General features: G+C 65.9%; 1 protein-coding gene across 1 annotated transcript; it reads right to left on the reverse strand.

Annotated features, from left to right (window-relative positions):
* Positions 1–109: 109 nt before the first annotated feature.
* On the reverse strand, positions 110–6,928 carry EPS8L3 (EPS8 like 3). The gene is made up of 18 exons (XM_058040016.1): positions 6,888–6,928; positions 6,736–6,809; positions 6,589–6,653; positions 6,321–6,476; positions 5,298–5,435; positions 5,150–5,226; positions 4,291–4,394; positions 4,111–4,184; positions 3,245–3,347; positions 3,103–3,167; positions 2,253–2,327; positions 1,525–1,673; positions 1,226–1,435; positions 1,050–1,182; positions 848–961; positions 660–739; positions 430–562; positions 110–139 (listed from the first exon to the last, which is right to left on the reverse strand). The coding sequence occupies exons 1-18, from the start codon at positions 6,926–6,928 to the stop codon at positions 122–124; spliced, it is 1,809 nt and encodes a 602-aa protein (XP_057895999.1). The 3' UTR covers positions 110–121.
* Positions 6,929–11,740: the final 4,812 nt, after the last annotated feature.

An 11,740-nucleotide genomic window follows, 5' to 3' on the forward strand; every position in this document is an offset into this window, starting at 1 on the left:
TCTGCCTTGGGGGGCCAGGCGGGATATGAGAGGGGGTTCGCCCCCAAACCCAGCCATTCCCAGGGTGGGTGCTCCATCCGGGGCGGGGACGTGATGGGGACATCGGCGTGGCCTCGGGGGCTCAGTCATTGGGGCCGATCTGCGGAGAGAGGGATGGGAGGAGTGAGGAGGGGGCGTGGGGATGAGGATCCCTCCCCCCATGGCCCCGGACTGGGGCGGGGCTGCAGGGCCGGGGGTCCCACAATCCCAGGAGTGAGGAGGGGGCCGGGGGTCCCACAATCCCAGGAGTGAGGAGGGGGCCGGGGGTCCCACACCCCCAGAGACACCCGGGGGTCTGGGGTCCCGCAAGGCCATCCCGGGGGTGGGGAGGGGGCGTGGGGCCGGGGGTCCCGAGGTGGGGTCCGGGGGTCCGGGGGTGGGAGTGCTCACCCCCAGGGATGTCCTGATGGGGGACAGCTTGAAGAGGACCCTGCGCCACTCCTCGGGACAGACCCCTCGCAGCTCGTCCGGGCTCATCTGCAGCAGTTCGCGTCCCCGCAGCACCCCCAGGGTCCGCACCGTGCTGGGGTGGGGGGAACAGGGGTGAGCCGGGCTCGCCCCCAGCCCCAAATAGACCCGGGCGGGTTTTTGGCGGGGAGGGGGCTCAAGGGAGCACCTACATCCGTGAGAAGCCCTTGTCCAGCAGCCAGGCCGTCACCTCTGCCGGCGAGGAGTTGGGGTGCAGGGTGGGGGGACTGTCCTGGAGCGGGGGACAGAGGGAAGGGACATTGGGAGGGGACATCGTGGTACCGCCGGCCACCCCCTCGTGGAGAGGGGCGCAGGGAAGGGATGGCAGAGGGGTCCCCACCTGTGTGGAGCCGAGCCCCGGCTCCGGGAGGGGCTCCAGGATGTTGCCAGGGACGTGTCCCCTGTCCCCCCGCTCGTCCTGCACCAGCCACCACTTCCTCTGCTGGTCCAGCACCTGGGCAGGTGACAATGGGGGCAGCTGGAGGGCACGGCCGGGGGTCCCAGCTGTGCCCCCCACCACGGAGGGGCCGCCCCGCTCCCACCTGCAGCGTGTCCCCCTTCCTGACGCTCAGCTCCTGCGAGTTCCTGGCCTGGAAGTCGTACAGGGCTCGGACCAGCCCCTGGGCGGGGAGCGGGGATCTGGGGGTGCGGAGGGGCTGCGTCAGTGCCCACCTCCTGCCCCGACCCCGCTCAGGTTCAGGGGCAGGGGGACGCTCACCCTCGGCCGGGATGGTCCCTCCAGCCCGTGCCCGGTGCCTGGGCGGGGGGCAGGGACCGCGAGGGTCGCGACAGAGCTGGGGAAACTGAGGCAGGCGCTGCGCTGTCCTGGAGGCTCCCCCGGCGCTCCTGCTCCATCACGGGGGGCAGCCACCCGTCCGAAAACACCGGGGTGTACGCGGGCACCCGGTCGCTATTGGGGTACTCGGCCCTACAACATCGGGGGGGCACCGCGGTGAGCGCTGGGCCCCCCCTCAAACCCAGACCCCCCTTTCTCGGTGTCGGGGGGCCGGAGCCCACCTGGATTTGTTCCAGGCGGTGCCGAGGCTCTTCCAGACTCCGTAATCGTCATCGCCCAGGGTCTCCTCGAGGAGCTGCAGCGCCTCGGGCACGAGCAGCGGGCTCTGCACGGCCGGGGCCAGCCCGGGGCTGGGGCAGTGCCCGAGCACCTGCGGGGCCGGGAGGGGGGATCGAGGGGGGTCCCCACCCGTGTCACACATCCCGGGGGTGATCCCCACCCGTGTCACACATTCTGGGGGTGATCCCCACCCGTGTCACACATTCTGAGGGTGATCCCCACCCGTGTCACACATCCCGGGGTGATCCCCACCCGTGTCACACAGTCCAGGGGGCGATCCCCACCCGTGTCACACATCCCGGGGGTGATCCCCACCCGTGTCACACAGTCCAGGGGGTGATCCCCACCCGTGTCACACATCCCGGGGTGATCCCCACCCGTGTCACACATTCTGAGAGTGATCCCCACCCGTGTCACACATCCCGGGGTGATCCCCACCCGTGTCACACATTCTGAGGGTGATCCCCACCCGTGTCACACATCCCGGGGTGATCCCCACCCGTGTCACACATTCCGAGCGTGATCCCCACCCGTGTCACACATCCCGGGGGTGATCCCCACCCGTGTCACACATTCTGGGGGTGATCCCCACCCGTGTCACACATTCCGGGGGCGATCCCCACCCGTGTCACGCATTCCGGGCGGTGGGACCCGCTCCGGGGGCACTCACGAAGGACAGAGCAGAGAAGATGAGGCGCAGCAGCTCGGGGGGGTCCGGGTCCGTCACGTAGCGGCGGTTCCGTCCCTATGGGGCGGGGGGGGGAAGGTGTCCCCAAGGAGCCCCCCTGTCCTTGCACCCCCCCCCTGTCCCCCACAGCCCCACGGAGCTCCCCAGCCCGCCCGCACCTCTGATCCCTACACACACCCTTGTCCCCATATGGCCGCTCCACCCCACAGAGCCCCCCAGCTCACCCACACCTCCCTCACCGCACAGAGCCCCTCCGCCCCACACAGTCCCCCCATTCCTAACCCCACAGACCCTCCCAGCCCCACACAGGCCCACATTCTCATGTAATGCCCCATCCCCACACATCTCCCCATTCCCACAGCCCCCCTTTCCCCACACAGCCCCACACAGCCCCACATTCTCATGTAATCCCCCATCCCCGCACACCCCCCTGTTCCCACAGCCCCTCCCAGCCCCACACAGCCCCACAGAGCCCCACATTCTCATTCAATCCCCCATCCCCACATCCCCCTGTTCCTACAGCCCCCAAATCCCCACACAGCCCCCCCATCCCCACACAGCCCCACTCCCCACATTCTCATTCAATCCCCCATCCCCACACCCCCCTATTCCCACAGAGCCCCCACCCTCACAGCCCCCCTTTCCCCACACAGCCCCCCCATCCTAACCCCATAGACCCCTATCCCCACACAGCCCCAGTCCCCATATTCTCCTGCAATCCCCCATCCCCACACCCCTCTATTCCCACAGAGCCCCCCCAATTCCCCTTTAGCCCCTTCCCCACATCCCCCCCACCCCCAGTCTCCCTTCCAGCCCTACCAACCGCACCTACCAAGAGGTTGAGGGCGTATTTCACCTTCTGGAAGAAATCCGTGTACTCATCCTTTGGGGGCAGCGCTGGAGGGGCACAGCTGGGGCTGGCACCGGGCTGGGCACCCCGAGCAGCCCCCGGGAACCCTCCCCTCCCTTCCCACCTGACTTCTTCTTCAGCTTCTTCTTGGTGCTGGGCGAGCTCAGCGCCGTTTTCAGCCGCCCCACGAAGCGCTCCAGGTCGTCCAGGACGTGGTTGAGGATCTCCTGTGGGTGCGGGGGGCAGTGGGGTGTGGGGTTCCCATAGGCAGGGAGTGTCGGGATTTGGGGTTCCCATAGGGAGTGCCGGGATTTGGGGTTCCCATAGGCAGGGAGTGCCGGGATTTGGGGTTCCCATAGGGAGTGCCAGGATTTGGGGTTCCCATAGGGAGTGCCGGGATTTGGGGTTCTCATAGGCAGGGAGTGCCAGGACTTGGGGTTCCCATAGGGAGTGCCGGGATTTGGGGTTCCCATAGGCAGGGAGTGCCGGGATTTGGGGTTCCCATAGGGAGTGCCAGGATTTGGGGTTTCCATAGGGAGTACCGGGATTTGGGGCTCCCATTGTCAGGGAGTGCCAGGATTTGGGGTTTCCCCATAGGGAGTACCGGGATTTGGGGCTCCCATTGTCAGGGAGTGCCAGGATTTGGGGTTTCCCCATAGGGAGTACCGGGATTTGGGGTTCCCATAGGCAGGGAGTGCTGGGATTTGGGGTTCCCATAAGCAGGGAGTGCCGGGATTTGGGGTTCCCATAGGGAGTACCGGGATTTGGGGTTCCCCTAGGCAGGGAGTGCCGGGATTTGGGGTTCCCCTAGGCAGAGAGTACCGGGATTTGGGGTTCCCATAGGGAGTGCCGGGATTTGGGGTTCCCCTAGGCAGAGAGTACGGGGATTTGGGGTTCCCATAGGCAGAGAGTACCGGGATTTGGGGTTCCCCATAGCCTGAAGGTGCCAGGTGACCCCTGCCGGGAGGGGTCGGTGGGGTGGGCACTTACAGCATCCCGCTCCGCCTCGGGCACGGCCTGGCCGGGAGCTCGGCCCCGGGACACCTGCGGGAGCTCCGGCGCACCTGGGGACATGGCCGGTGTCACCGCTGCTCCCGGGGAAATTGAGGCACGGCGCGGTGCCTCCCTGCAGTACAACACCTCCCTCCCTCCCCCCCAGCCCAGACTCACGGAAATCCGAGGAGAGCGGTCCCCGCCGGGGGGGTGGGTGGGGGTCGGGCTCGGGGGCCTCTGCCCAGCGCTCCGGGGCCGCGTACGGGGGGGGCTCCGGGGGGCTGCGGGGGTAACGGGGGGGGAACAGAGGGTGAGCTGAGCCTGGGGGGCTGTACGGGGTGGGGAGGGAACAGAGAGGGTGAGCTGAGGTTGGGGGTCTGTACGGGGTGGGGAGGGTGAGCTGAGCTTGAGGGGCTGTACGGAGTTGGGGGAGAGGGGTTTGTGTATGGGTGTGGGGCAGGAGCGGGGCTGGTTCCGAGAGTGGGGTGTGGGGTCTGTGGGTGTGGGGGAGAAGGGAGGAGGAGGAGGAGCAGCAGGGGGGGTCTGAGGCCAGTGATGGGGAATGGGGTGGGGGACGCTCTGTGCCCGTGGGGATGAGGGGACACCGAGCTCGTGGGTGCCCTGGGGGGGGAATCTGTGCCCGTGGGGATGAGGAAGGGAGGGTGGGAGAGGAGAGCTGAGCCTGTGGGTGGGATGGGGGGTTGTTCATGGGGTGGGGCAGGATGGGGGAACTGAGCCTGTGGATGGGGTGAGGGGAGCGGCACACGGGGATAAAGCAGGAGGGGTGGGAAGGAGGCTGAGCCTGTGGGTGGGGTGGGTGGGTTGTGTTCATGGGGTGGGGGCTGAGCCAGGAGCTGGGAAAGTGGGGACAAAGGGCCCCCCCATCACCCCTCAGGTGGGGCAGGGGGGCTTTGGGGCGCTGTGGGACCCCAAGGAGACCCCACCACCAGACTCACCACAACTTTGGGCATCGACACTTGGAGCCCCAGCCGAGCTGTCTCCAGGGATGGACCGCAGAGCCACTTACCCCCCATACCTGTGCCCGAAGTGGCTGCTCTGCTCCTCCTTCCTCTGCCCCAGCGCCTTCTCCAGGCTTCTCCTCAGCGTCTCTGCCTGCACGGAGCCGCTGCGCTCAGCGCCCATCCCGGGGCGCTGCCCCCCGCGTTTCCCCGCTCGGGGCTCACCCCCAGGCGCTCGCACTGGAAGAGCAGCACGCTGGTTCTCGGACGGTTCCTCTCCTGCACGCTGATGGCCAGCACGGCGTTGTCCAGCCCGGCCGAGCATCCCTGCACGCTTCCCAGCGGGAACGCCTCCAGCTCCTCCTGCCAGGCGGAACGCGGGGGGATCAGTGGCTGGGAAAGGGTTAAAGGGGTGCAGGGGGATTGTAGGTGTCGGGATTGAGGGGTTTAGTGGGGGTGCTGGTCGCATAGGAGAGTTTGGGGGCTGAGCTGGGGTGGGGCAGGGCTGTGGGTGCCAGGCTGGGGGTGCCAGGGCTGTAGGAGCTGCCAGGGTGGGGGCAGTGGGGTGGACTGGGATTTGGGGATACCCGGACAGGGGGCGGCCCTCCAGGGGTTTGGGGGTTCCCATAGCCCAAGGGTTGCCAGGATCCAGGGGATGCCCTGGCCGGGGGGGATTGGGATTTGGGCGTTCCCATTGCCACACGGTACTGGAACTTGGAGTTCCCCATAGCCCAGGGGGTGCCAGGATTCAGGGGATACCGTGGCCAGGGGGTACTGGGGTTTGGGGGTTCCCATAGCCAGGGAGTACCAGGATTTGGGGGTTCCCATAGCCAGGTAGTGCCAGGATTTAGGGGATATCCTGGGCAGGGGGCACCATAATTTGAGGGTTCCCATAGCCAGAGGGTACCGGGATTTGGAGTTCCCCATAGCCCAGGGGGTGCCAGGATTCGGGGGATACCGTGGCCAGGGGGTACCCGGGTTTGGGGGTTCCCATAGCCAGGAGGCATCCGGGATTTGGGGGGTTCCATAGCCAGGGCGTGACAGGATTTGGGGCTCCCCATAGCCTGGGGGTACCGGGGTTTGCACGTTCCCATAGCCAGGAGTGCCAGGATTTGGAGGATGCCCTGGCCAGGGGGTACCGGGATTTGGGGCTTCCTATAGCCTGGGGGTGCCAGGATTCAGGGCCAGGGGGTGCCAGGTTTTGGGGGTGCCCTGCCCGGGGTTTGGGGGAGCCCTGCCCGGGGTTACCTTGCTCTCCACATCGCTCAGCACCAGCTCCTGGTCCTTGACCTCCAGGAGGACCTCCTGGCCCCAGACCCGGCCCTGCTCCTCCAGCTCCCGCAGGCGCCCCAGGCAATCCTCGGCGCTGCGCAGCTCCCGCTCCAGGGGCATCGTCAGCAGGTGCTGGGGGGCACAGGGGCCACACGGTGCCATACAGTGCCACACAGCGCCACACGGTGTCACACGGGCCCCTGGCAAGGCTGGGGGGCGCAGGGCACTTTGGGGGGGCTTCTACCTCAACGCGGTGCTGGAAATCGTTCTGGAGCTTGAGCAGCGTCTGCCCGTAGTCCTTGCGCTGGTCTGAGGGTACAGGTGGGGTGAGGGGACAGGGACGAGCTGGGGGGGGCGCTGAGGGCGTTTTTGGGGTGCAGCCCTCACTCACTGTAGATGCTCTTCCCGCTGAGGCGGGCGAAGCTGTTGGGATGTTGGAGCGGGGTCCTGTCCTCATATTCGCTCCTGGACGGACAGACGGACATTGGCACGCCCTGGCCCCTGTCCCGCCCAGCCCTCGGGGGTCCCCGGGGTGGCGCTCACCGGGAGGGGCTGCTGCTCCAGCGGCCGAAGGGGTCTCCCATCCTGCCGGGGAGCAGCCGGAGCGCCTCGGTCCTGCTGTGGGATCCTGGGCACGGTCCTTGTGTCACCCCAAAAGTGTCCCCAAACCCCCCAGCCCGGTCCTTGTGTCACCCCAAAAGTGTCCCCAACCTTCCAGCCCGGTCCTTGTGTCACCCCAAAAGTGTCCCCATCCCCCCAGCCCGGTCCTTGTGTCACCCCCGGTGTGCCCCCCCCCGAGCCCGGTCCTTGTGTCACCCCAAAAGTGTCACCAACCCTCCGGCCCGGTCATTGTGTCACCCCCAGCGTGTCCCCAACCCCCCAGCCCGGTCCTTGTGTCCCCCCCCCAGCCCCGTCCTTGTGTCACCCCCGATGTGTCCCCAGCCCCCCAGCCCGGTCCTTGTGTCACCCCAAAGTGTCCCCAACCCTCCAGCCCGGTCCTTGTGTCACCCCCAGTGTGTCCCCATCCCCCCAGCCCGGTCCTTGTGTCACCCCCGGCGTGTCCCCATCCCCCCAGCCCGGTCCTTGTGTCACCCCAAAAGTGTCACCAACCCTCCGGCCCAGTCATTGTGTCACCCCCAGCGTGTCCCCAACCCGGTCCTTGTGTCACCCCAAAGTGTCCCCAACGCCCCAGCCCGGGCGGTGCTGTCTCTCAGGTACCGCCCGTCCCTCCCTCCCCAGTTCCCCCGCTCCATCCCGGCCCCTCGGGGGTCCCCCCATGTCCCGATGGGGTCCCTGCCCCGGGATGTCCCCTCTCACCTCGGTGCTGGCTCTGCTGCTCGGGCCGTGCCTGCGGAGGGTGACAGGGCAGGGGACAGGGCAGGGGACAGGGCTTGGCATCGGCCGCACCCAGCTGCTCTTTGCCCTCTCGTTAAAGCGGGGGAGGGACGCTGGGGACACGAGCACCTGGCACCGCCACCACCTCCGCGATCACCCTGGCACCCCACCCGCGGCAGGGCGCGCTGGCCCCGGGCATCCAGCGGGGATGGAGGTGTCCCCAAGGTCCCCGCCCCGGGGCTGGTGGCGGTGACGTCCCGCAGGCAGGCAGGGACCTGTGACCCTGTCACCCGCACCGCTCCGTGCCCTTGGCCGCGGGGCAGTCCCGGCTCACCCAAAGCTGGCACGGCCAGAAAATCCTCCCGGGGCGGTTTGCAGCCAGGAAGGGGCCGGGGTGAGGGTGCAGGATTTGGGGTGAAGGATGGATGCAGGAATCATCATCATCATCCTCAGAGCCGTGGGGTCCGCTTGGCCGGGGGGACACGGAGGGACACGGGGTGACCGGGATCGTGTCTGTGCTGTTCGCGTGACCCTCTGAGCCACCTCTCCCGGCACAGGGTTGTGAGGTTTGGGTTCATTTTAAGCCTTTTGGCTTCTCCGGTGCAATTCAGGCAGCGATGGATCACCTTAGCCGTGTCCCCTCTGTCCCCAAGGGTGCCATTTGTGCTCCCCAGTCCCCCAGGCTGTCACATCCCCGCTCGCCTTCTCTCCCCTTTGTTTCCCCAGGTTTACAGACAAACCCACCCCACCACGGGGGGACCCTGGCGTCCTGCACCCCTCAAGTTACACGGAGCAGGCGACACCCCTGGGGAGGGTTCGGGAACAGCGGGCAGCCACACACGGGCAGAACCGGGGGGATCAGGTGTGGGGGAGTTGTGAATTCCCCCCAAGGGGGAGGGGAAGGGGCACCGCTCGTGCCTCAGTTTCCCCGGGGATGGGCAGGGTGCAGTCCCCACCGCGGCCACGAGGGGGCAGCACGTTCCCGCTGCCCCCGCTGTGCCACCTTCCCCAAGGTGTGTCACCCCCCCAGGTGTCGCGCCCCCCAGATGTGTCGCCCCCACGATGTGTCACCCCCAGACATGTCACCCTCAGATATGTCCCCCAGGTGTGTCACCCCCCCCAGGTGTGTCACCCCCCCAGGTGTGTCACCCCCAGATGTGCCATCCCCCCAGGTGTGCCACCCCCCTAGATGTGCCATCCCCCCAGGTGTGCCACCCCTCCCAGGTGTGTCACCCCCAGATGTGCCACCCCCCCAGACATGTCACCCCCCAGATGTGTCACTCCCAGATGTGCGAACCCGCGCGGGGGTAGCGCCAAATGTGGGACTCCCCCCCCCGAGCTGTGCAGCTCCCTCAGACTCAGAGCCATGCCCAGATGGGGATCCCCAGTGTGTGACACTCCCCCAGATGTGTCATCCATCCCCCGAGGTGTGCAGCCCCCCGTAGGAGCGATCCCTCCAGATGTGGCCCCCCCAGATGTGCAGGGTCCCGGCTCCTGCCAGCGCCTCTGACACATTTGGGTGACACTCTTGGGTGGCGCAAGGAGCCACCTGCGGTCCCCGTGGGAGATTTGGGGTTACATCCCCACAAAAGCCGAACCCTCCCCGATTTACAGCTGTGACCCCCCCGGCAGGAGCGCGGCCCCTCCATCCCCACCCCCGGCAGGGCCAGAGCTCGCCCCGCCCCCCCCCCCAGCTCCTCCCAGTCACCCCACTGGGCAAACTGGGAACGGCCCCGGCTGCAGAGTCACTCCAAACCCCCTTTTTATTGTTTTTCTCCTCAATTCCCAGCCAGAGGCAGCGATTCCCTGCTCACCCCAGCCCGGCTGTGCCCCCCAGGCTCGAGAAGGAGCCACCAACCCCCCCAGGGAGGGCTCGGAGCCTTCTGGAGACTCAGAAATCTTCTCCCATTTCAGGAAATCTTTTCCCATTTCAGGTTTTGGAACCCCCAGCACCAAAACGTGCAGAATCAGTGAATTGACCCCAAAGCGCTTTAGGGAGGGAAATGGCCTCAAGCTGCGCCCCTGCTCTGCTCCTGGGGAGGGCACCCCGCACCCAGCAGGGACAGCGGTGGGGACATCCTAGAGACCCCACGGGGCACTTTGGGGTGTCGCCAGGCCCGGGGGCACCGCAGAGGCTGCAGGGTCCGGAATTCCCGGTGACACATCGCTCCGGTGCCGCGAGGGGCCGGGCAGCAGCTGCGGCGGCTCCGGGCGCTGGGTGCCCGCCAGGGACAGACAAACCGCCAGCCAGCCTGGATCCGTCCTCACGTCACAGCCCGGGCTGCGGTGTACCCGGGTCTGGCACCTAATTGCTGGGGACCAGCGTCTCTCCGTCATTTGGGGGTGGCTGGGGACGTTTAACCCCTCAGGGGCTGGGGAATGGTTGGGTCGGAGTCCCTGGGTGAGGGCAGTGGTGGCCGTGGCACGGATGGCATGGCACGGATGGCATGGCACGGATGGCATGGCACAAAGCACAGCCCAGGGGGGTGGTGACTCTCAGAGGGGCACAAATGCACAAATCCTGCCCTGCACGGGGACTCCTTGGGGGTGGCAGTGACAAGCCAATGTCACTGTCACTGTCACAGCTGTTCTGGGGTGACACAGGAAAACACAGAGGATGCTTGGGGACAACTTGATGTCATCCTGCCTCCACGTCTTGCTTGGTCTGCTCCTGGTCTATGGCCTGGTCTATGGTCACCTTGGCATTTTCATCCTGGTACGGTCATCCTGGCACAGTCCCCTTGGCATTGTCACCCTGGCACGGCCACCCTGGCATTGTCACCTTCGCATGGTCACATTGGCATTGTCACCCTTGTCTATGGTCACCCTGGTGTATGGTCACCCTGACACATCACCTTGGCATGGCCACCCTGGCATTGTCACCCTGGTCTATGATCACCCTGGCACATCACCTTGGCATGGGCACCCTGGCACGGCCACCCTGGCATTGTCACCTTCGCATGGTCACATTGCCATTGTCACCCTGGTGTATGGTCACCCTGGTGCATGGTCACCCTGGCACATCACCTTGGCACAGCCATCCTGACATGATCACCTTGGCATTGTCACCCTGGCATGGCCACCCTGGTCTATGGTCACCTTGTCACAGTCACCTTGGCATTGTCACCCTGGCACATTCACCCTGGCACATTCACCCTGGCATTGTCACCCTGGTCTATGGTCACCCTGGCACGGTCACCTTGGCATGGCCACCAAAGGGTGATGGAGGTGCTGAGTGGGTGACATCTGGGGGACTCTGGAAGTGAAGTGCCAATGTCACCTCAGCCAGGGGTGTCCACAGCTGGACACAGCTGGTGGCTCCTGGCTGGAGCCCCCTGACCTTCACACCATCATTTTCTTGCTTTGAGGAGGTTGAAATAGAAATTTGTTTGGGATTTCAGTGAGGGAGCTGCACGTGCTGCAGAGTGTTGGGTATTTGAAATAATTACCAACAGAGCTGGACAGGACGTGCCTGAGCTTGTCTGGGCCTTGCTGCTGAACCAAACAATGGCACAGTGGTGTTTCACCCCACAGACCCTTTTGCCTGGCTGGGTGTGTGGTGTTTCACCCCACAGACACTTTGGGCTGGCTGGGTGTGTGGTGTTTCACCCCAGGGACACTTTGGCCTGGCTGGGTGTGTGGTGTTTCACCCCACAGACACTTTGGGCTGGCTGGGTGTGTGGTGTTTCACCCCACAGACACTTTGGGCCGGCTGGGTGTGTGGTGTTTCACCCCACAGACACTTTTGGCTGGCTGGGTGTGTGGTGTTTCACCCCACAGACACTTTTGGCTGTGGGTGTGTGGTGTTTCACCCCACAGACACTTTGGGCTGGCTGGGTGCTGCAGCTGGGCCCGTGGGGACGAGTCCAGGCCTGCAGGAGCTCTGGTGGTGCTGGGATGGAGCTTCCCCCCATAACAGGGGCTGCTCCTCAGGTTTCCCTCTGTGGAGAAGCTTTAAGGTGATGGTGAAGGAAAGGAGTCGGCTCTGATGGAGGGTTTGGATCCAGAGCTTTATTCTGGCCCACCGGCCTCTGAATGCAGCACCAGCTCCAACAGAACTC

The sequence above is a fragment of the Melospiza georgiana genome, chromosome 23 (genome assembly GCF_028018845.1).
Source record: "Melospiza georgiana isolate bMelGeo1 chromosome 23, bMelGeo1.pri, whole genome shotgun sequence".
In the NCBI taxonomy this organism is placed as follows: domain Eukaryota; kingdom Metazoa; phylum Chordata; class Aves; order Passeriformes; family Passerellidae; genus Melospiza; species Melospiza georgiana.

Bases quoted from the DNA above. Each gene is read 5' to 3' on its own strand.
- EPS8L3 (XM_058040016.1), bottom strand. From the start codon at position 6,928: ATGGGAGACCCCTTCGGCCGCTGGAGCAGCAGCCCCTCCCG. The intron at 2,328-3,102 runs GTAGGTGCGGTT...CCCGCCCCATAG, and splicing joins AATACGCCCTCAACCTCTTG to GGACGGAACCGCCGCTACGT. The intron at 1,436-1,524 runs GTGGGCTCCGGC...CCGATGTTGTAG, and splicing joins ACCGCCTGGAACAAATCCAG to GGCCGAGTACCCCAATAGCG.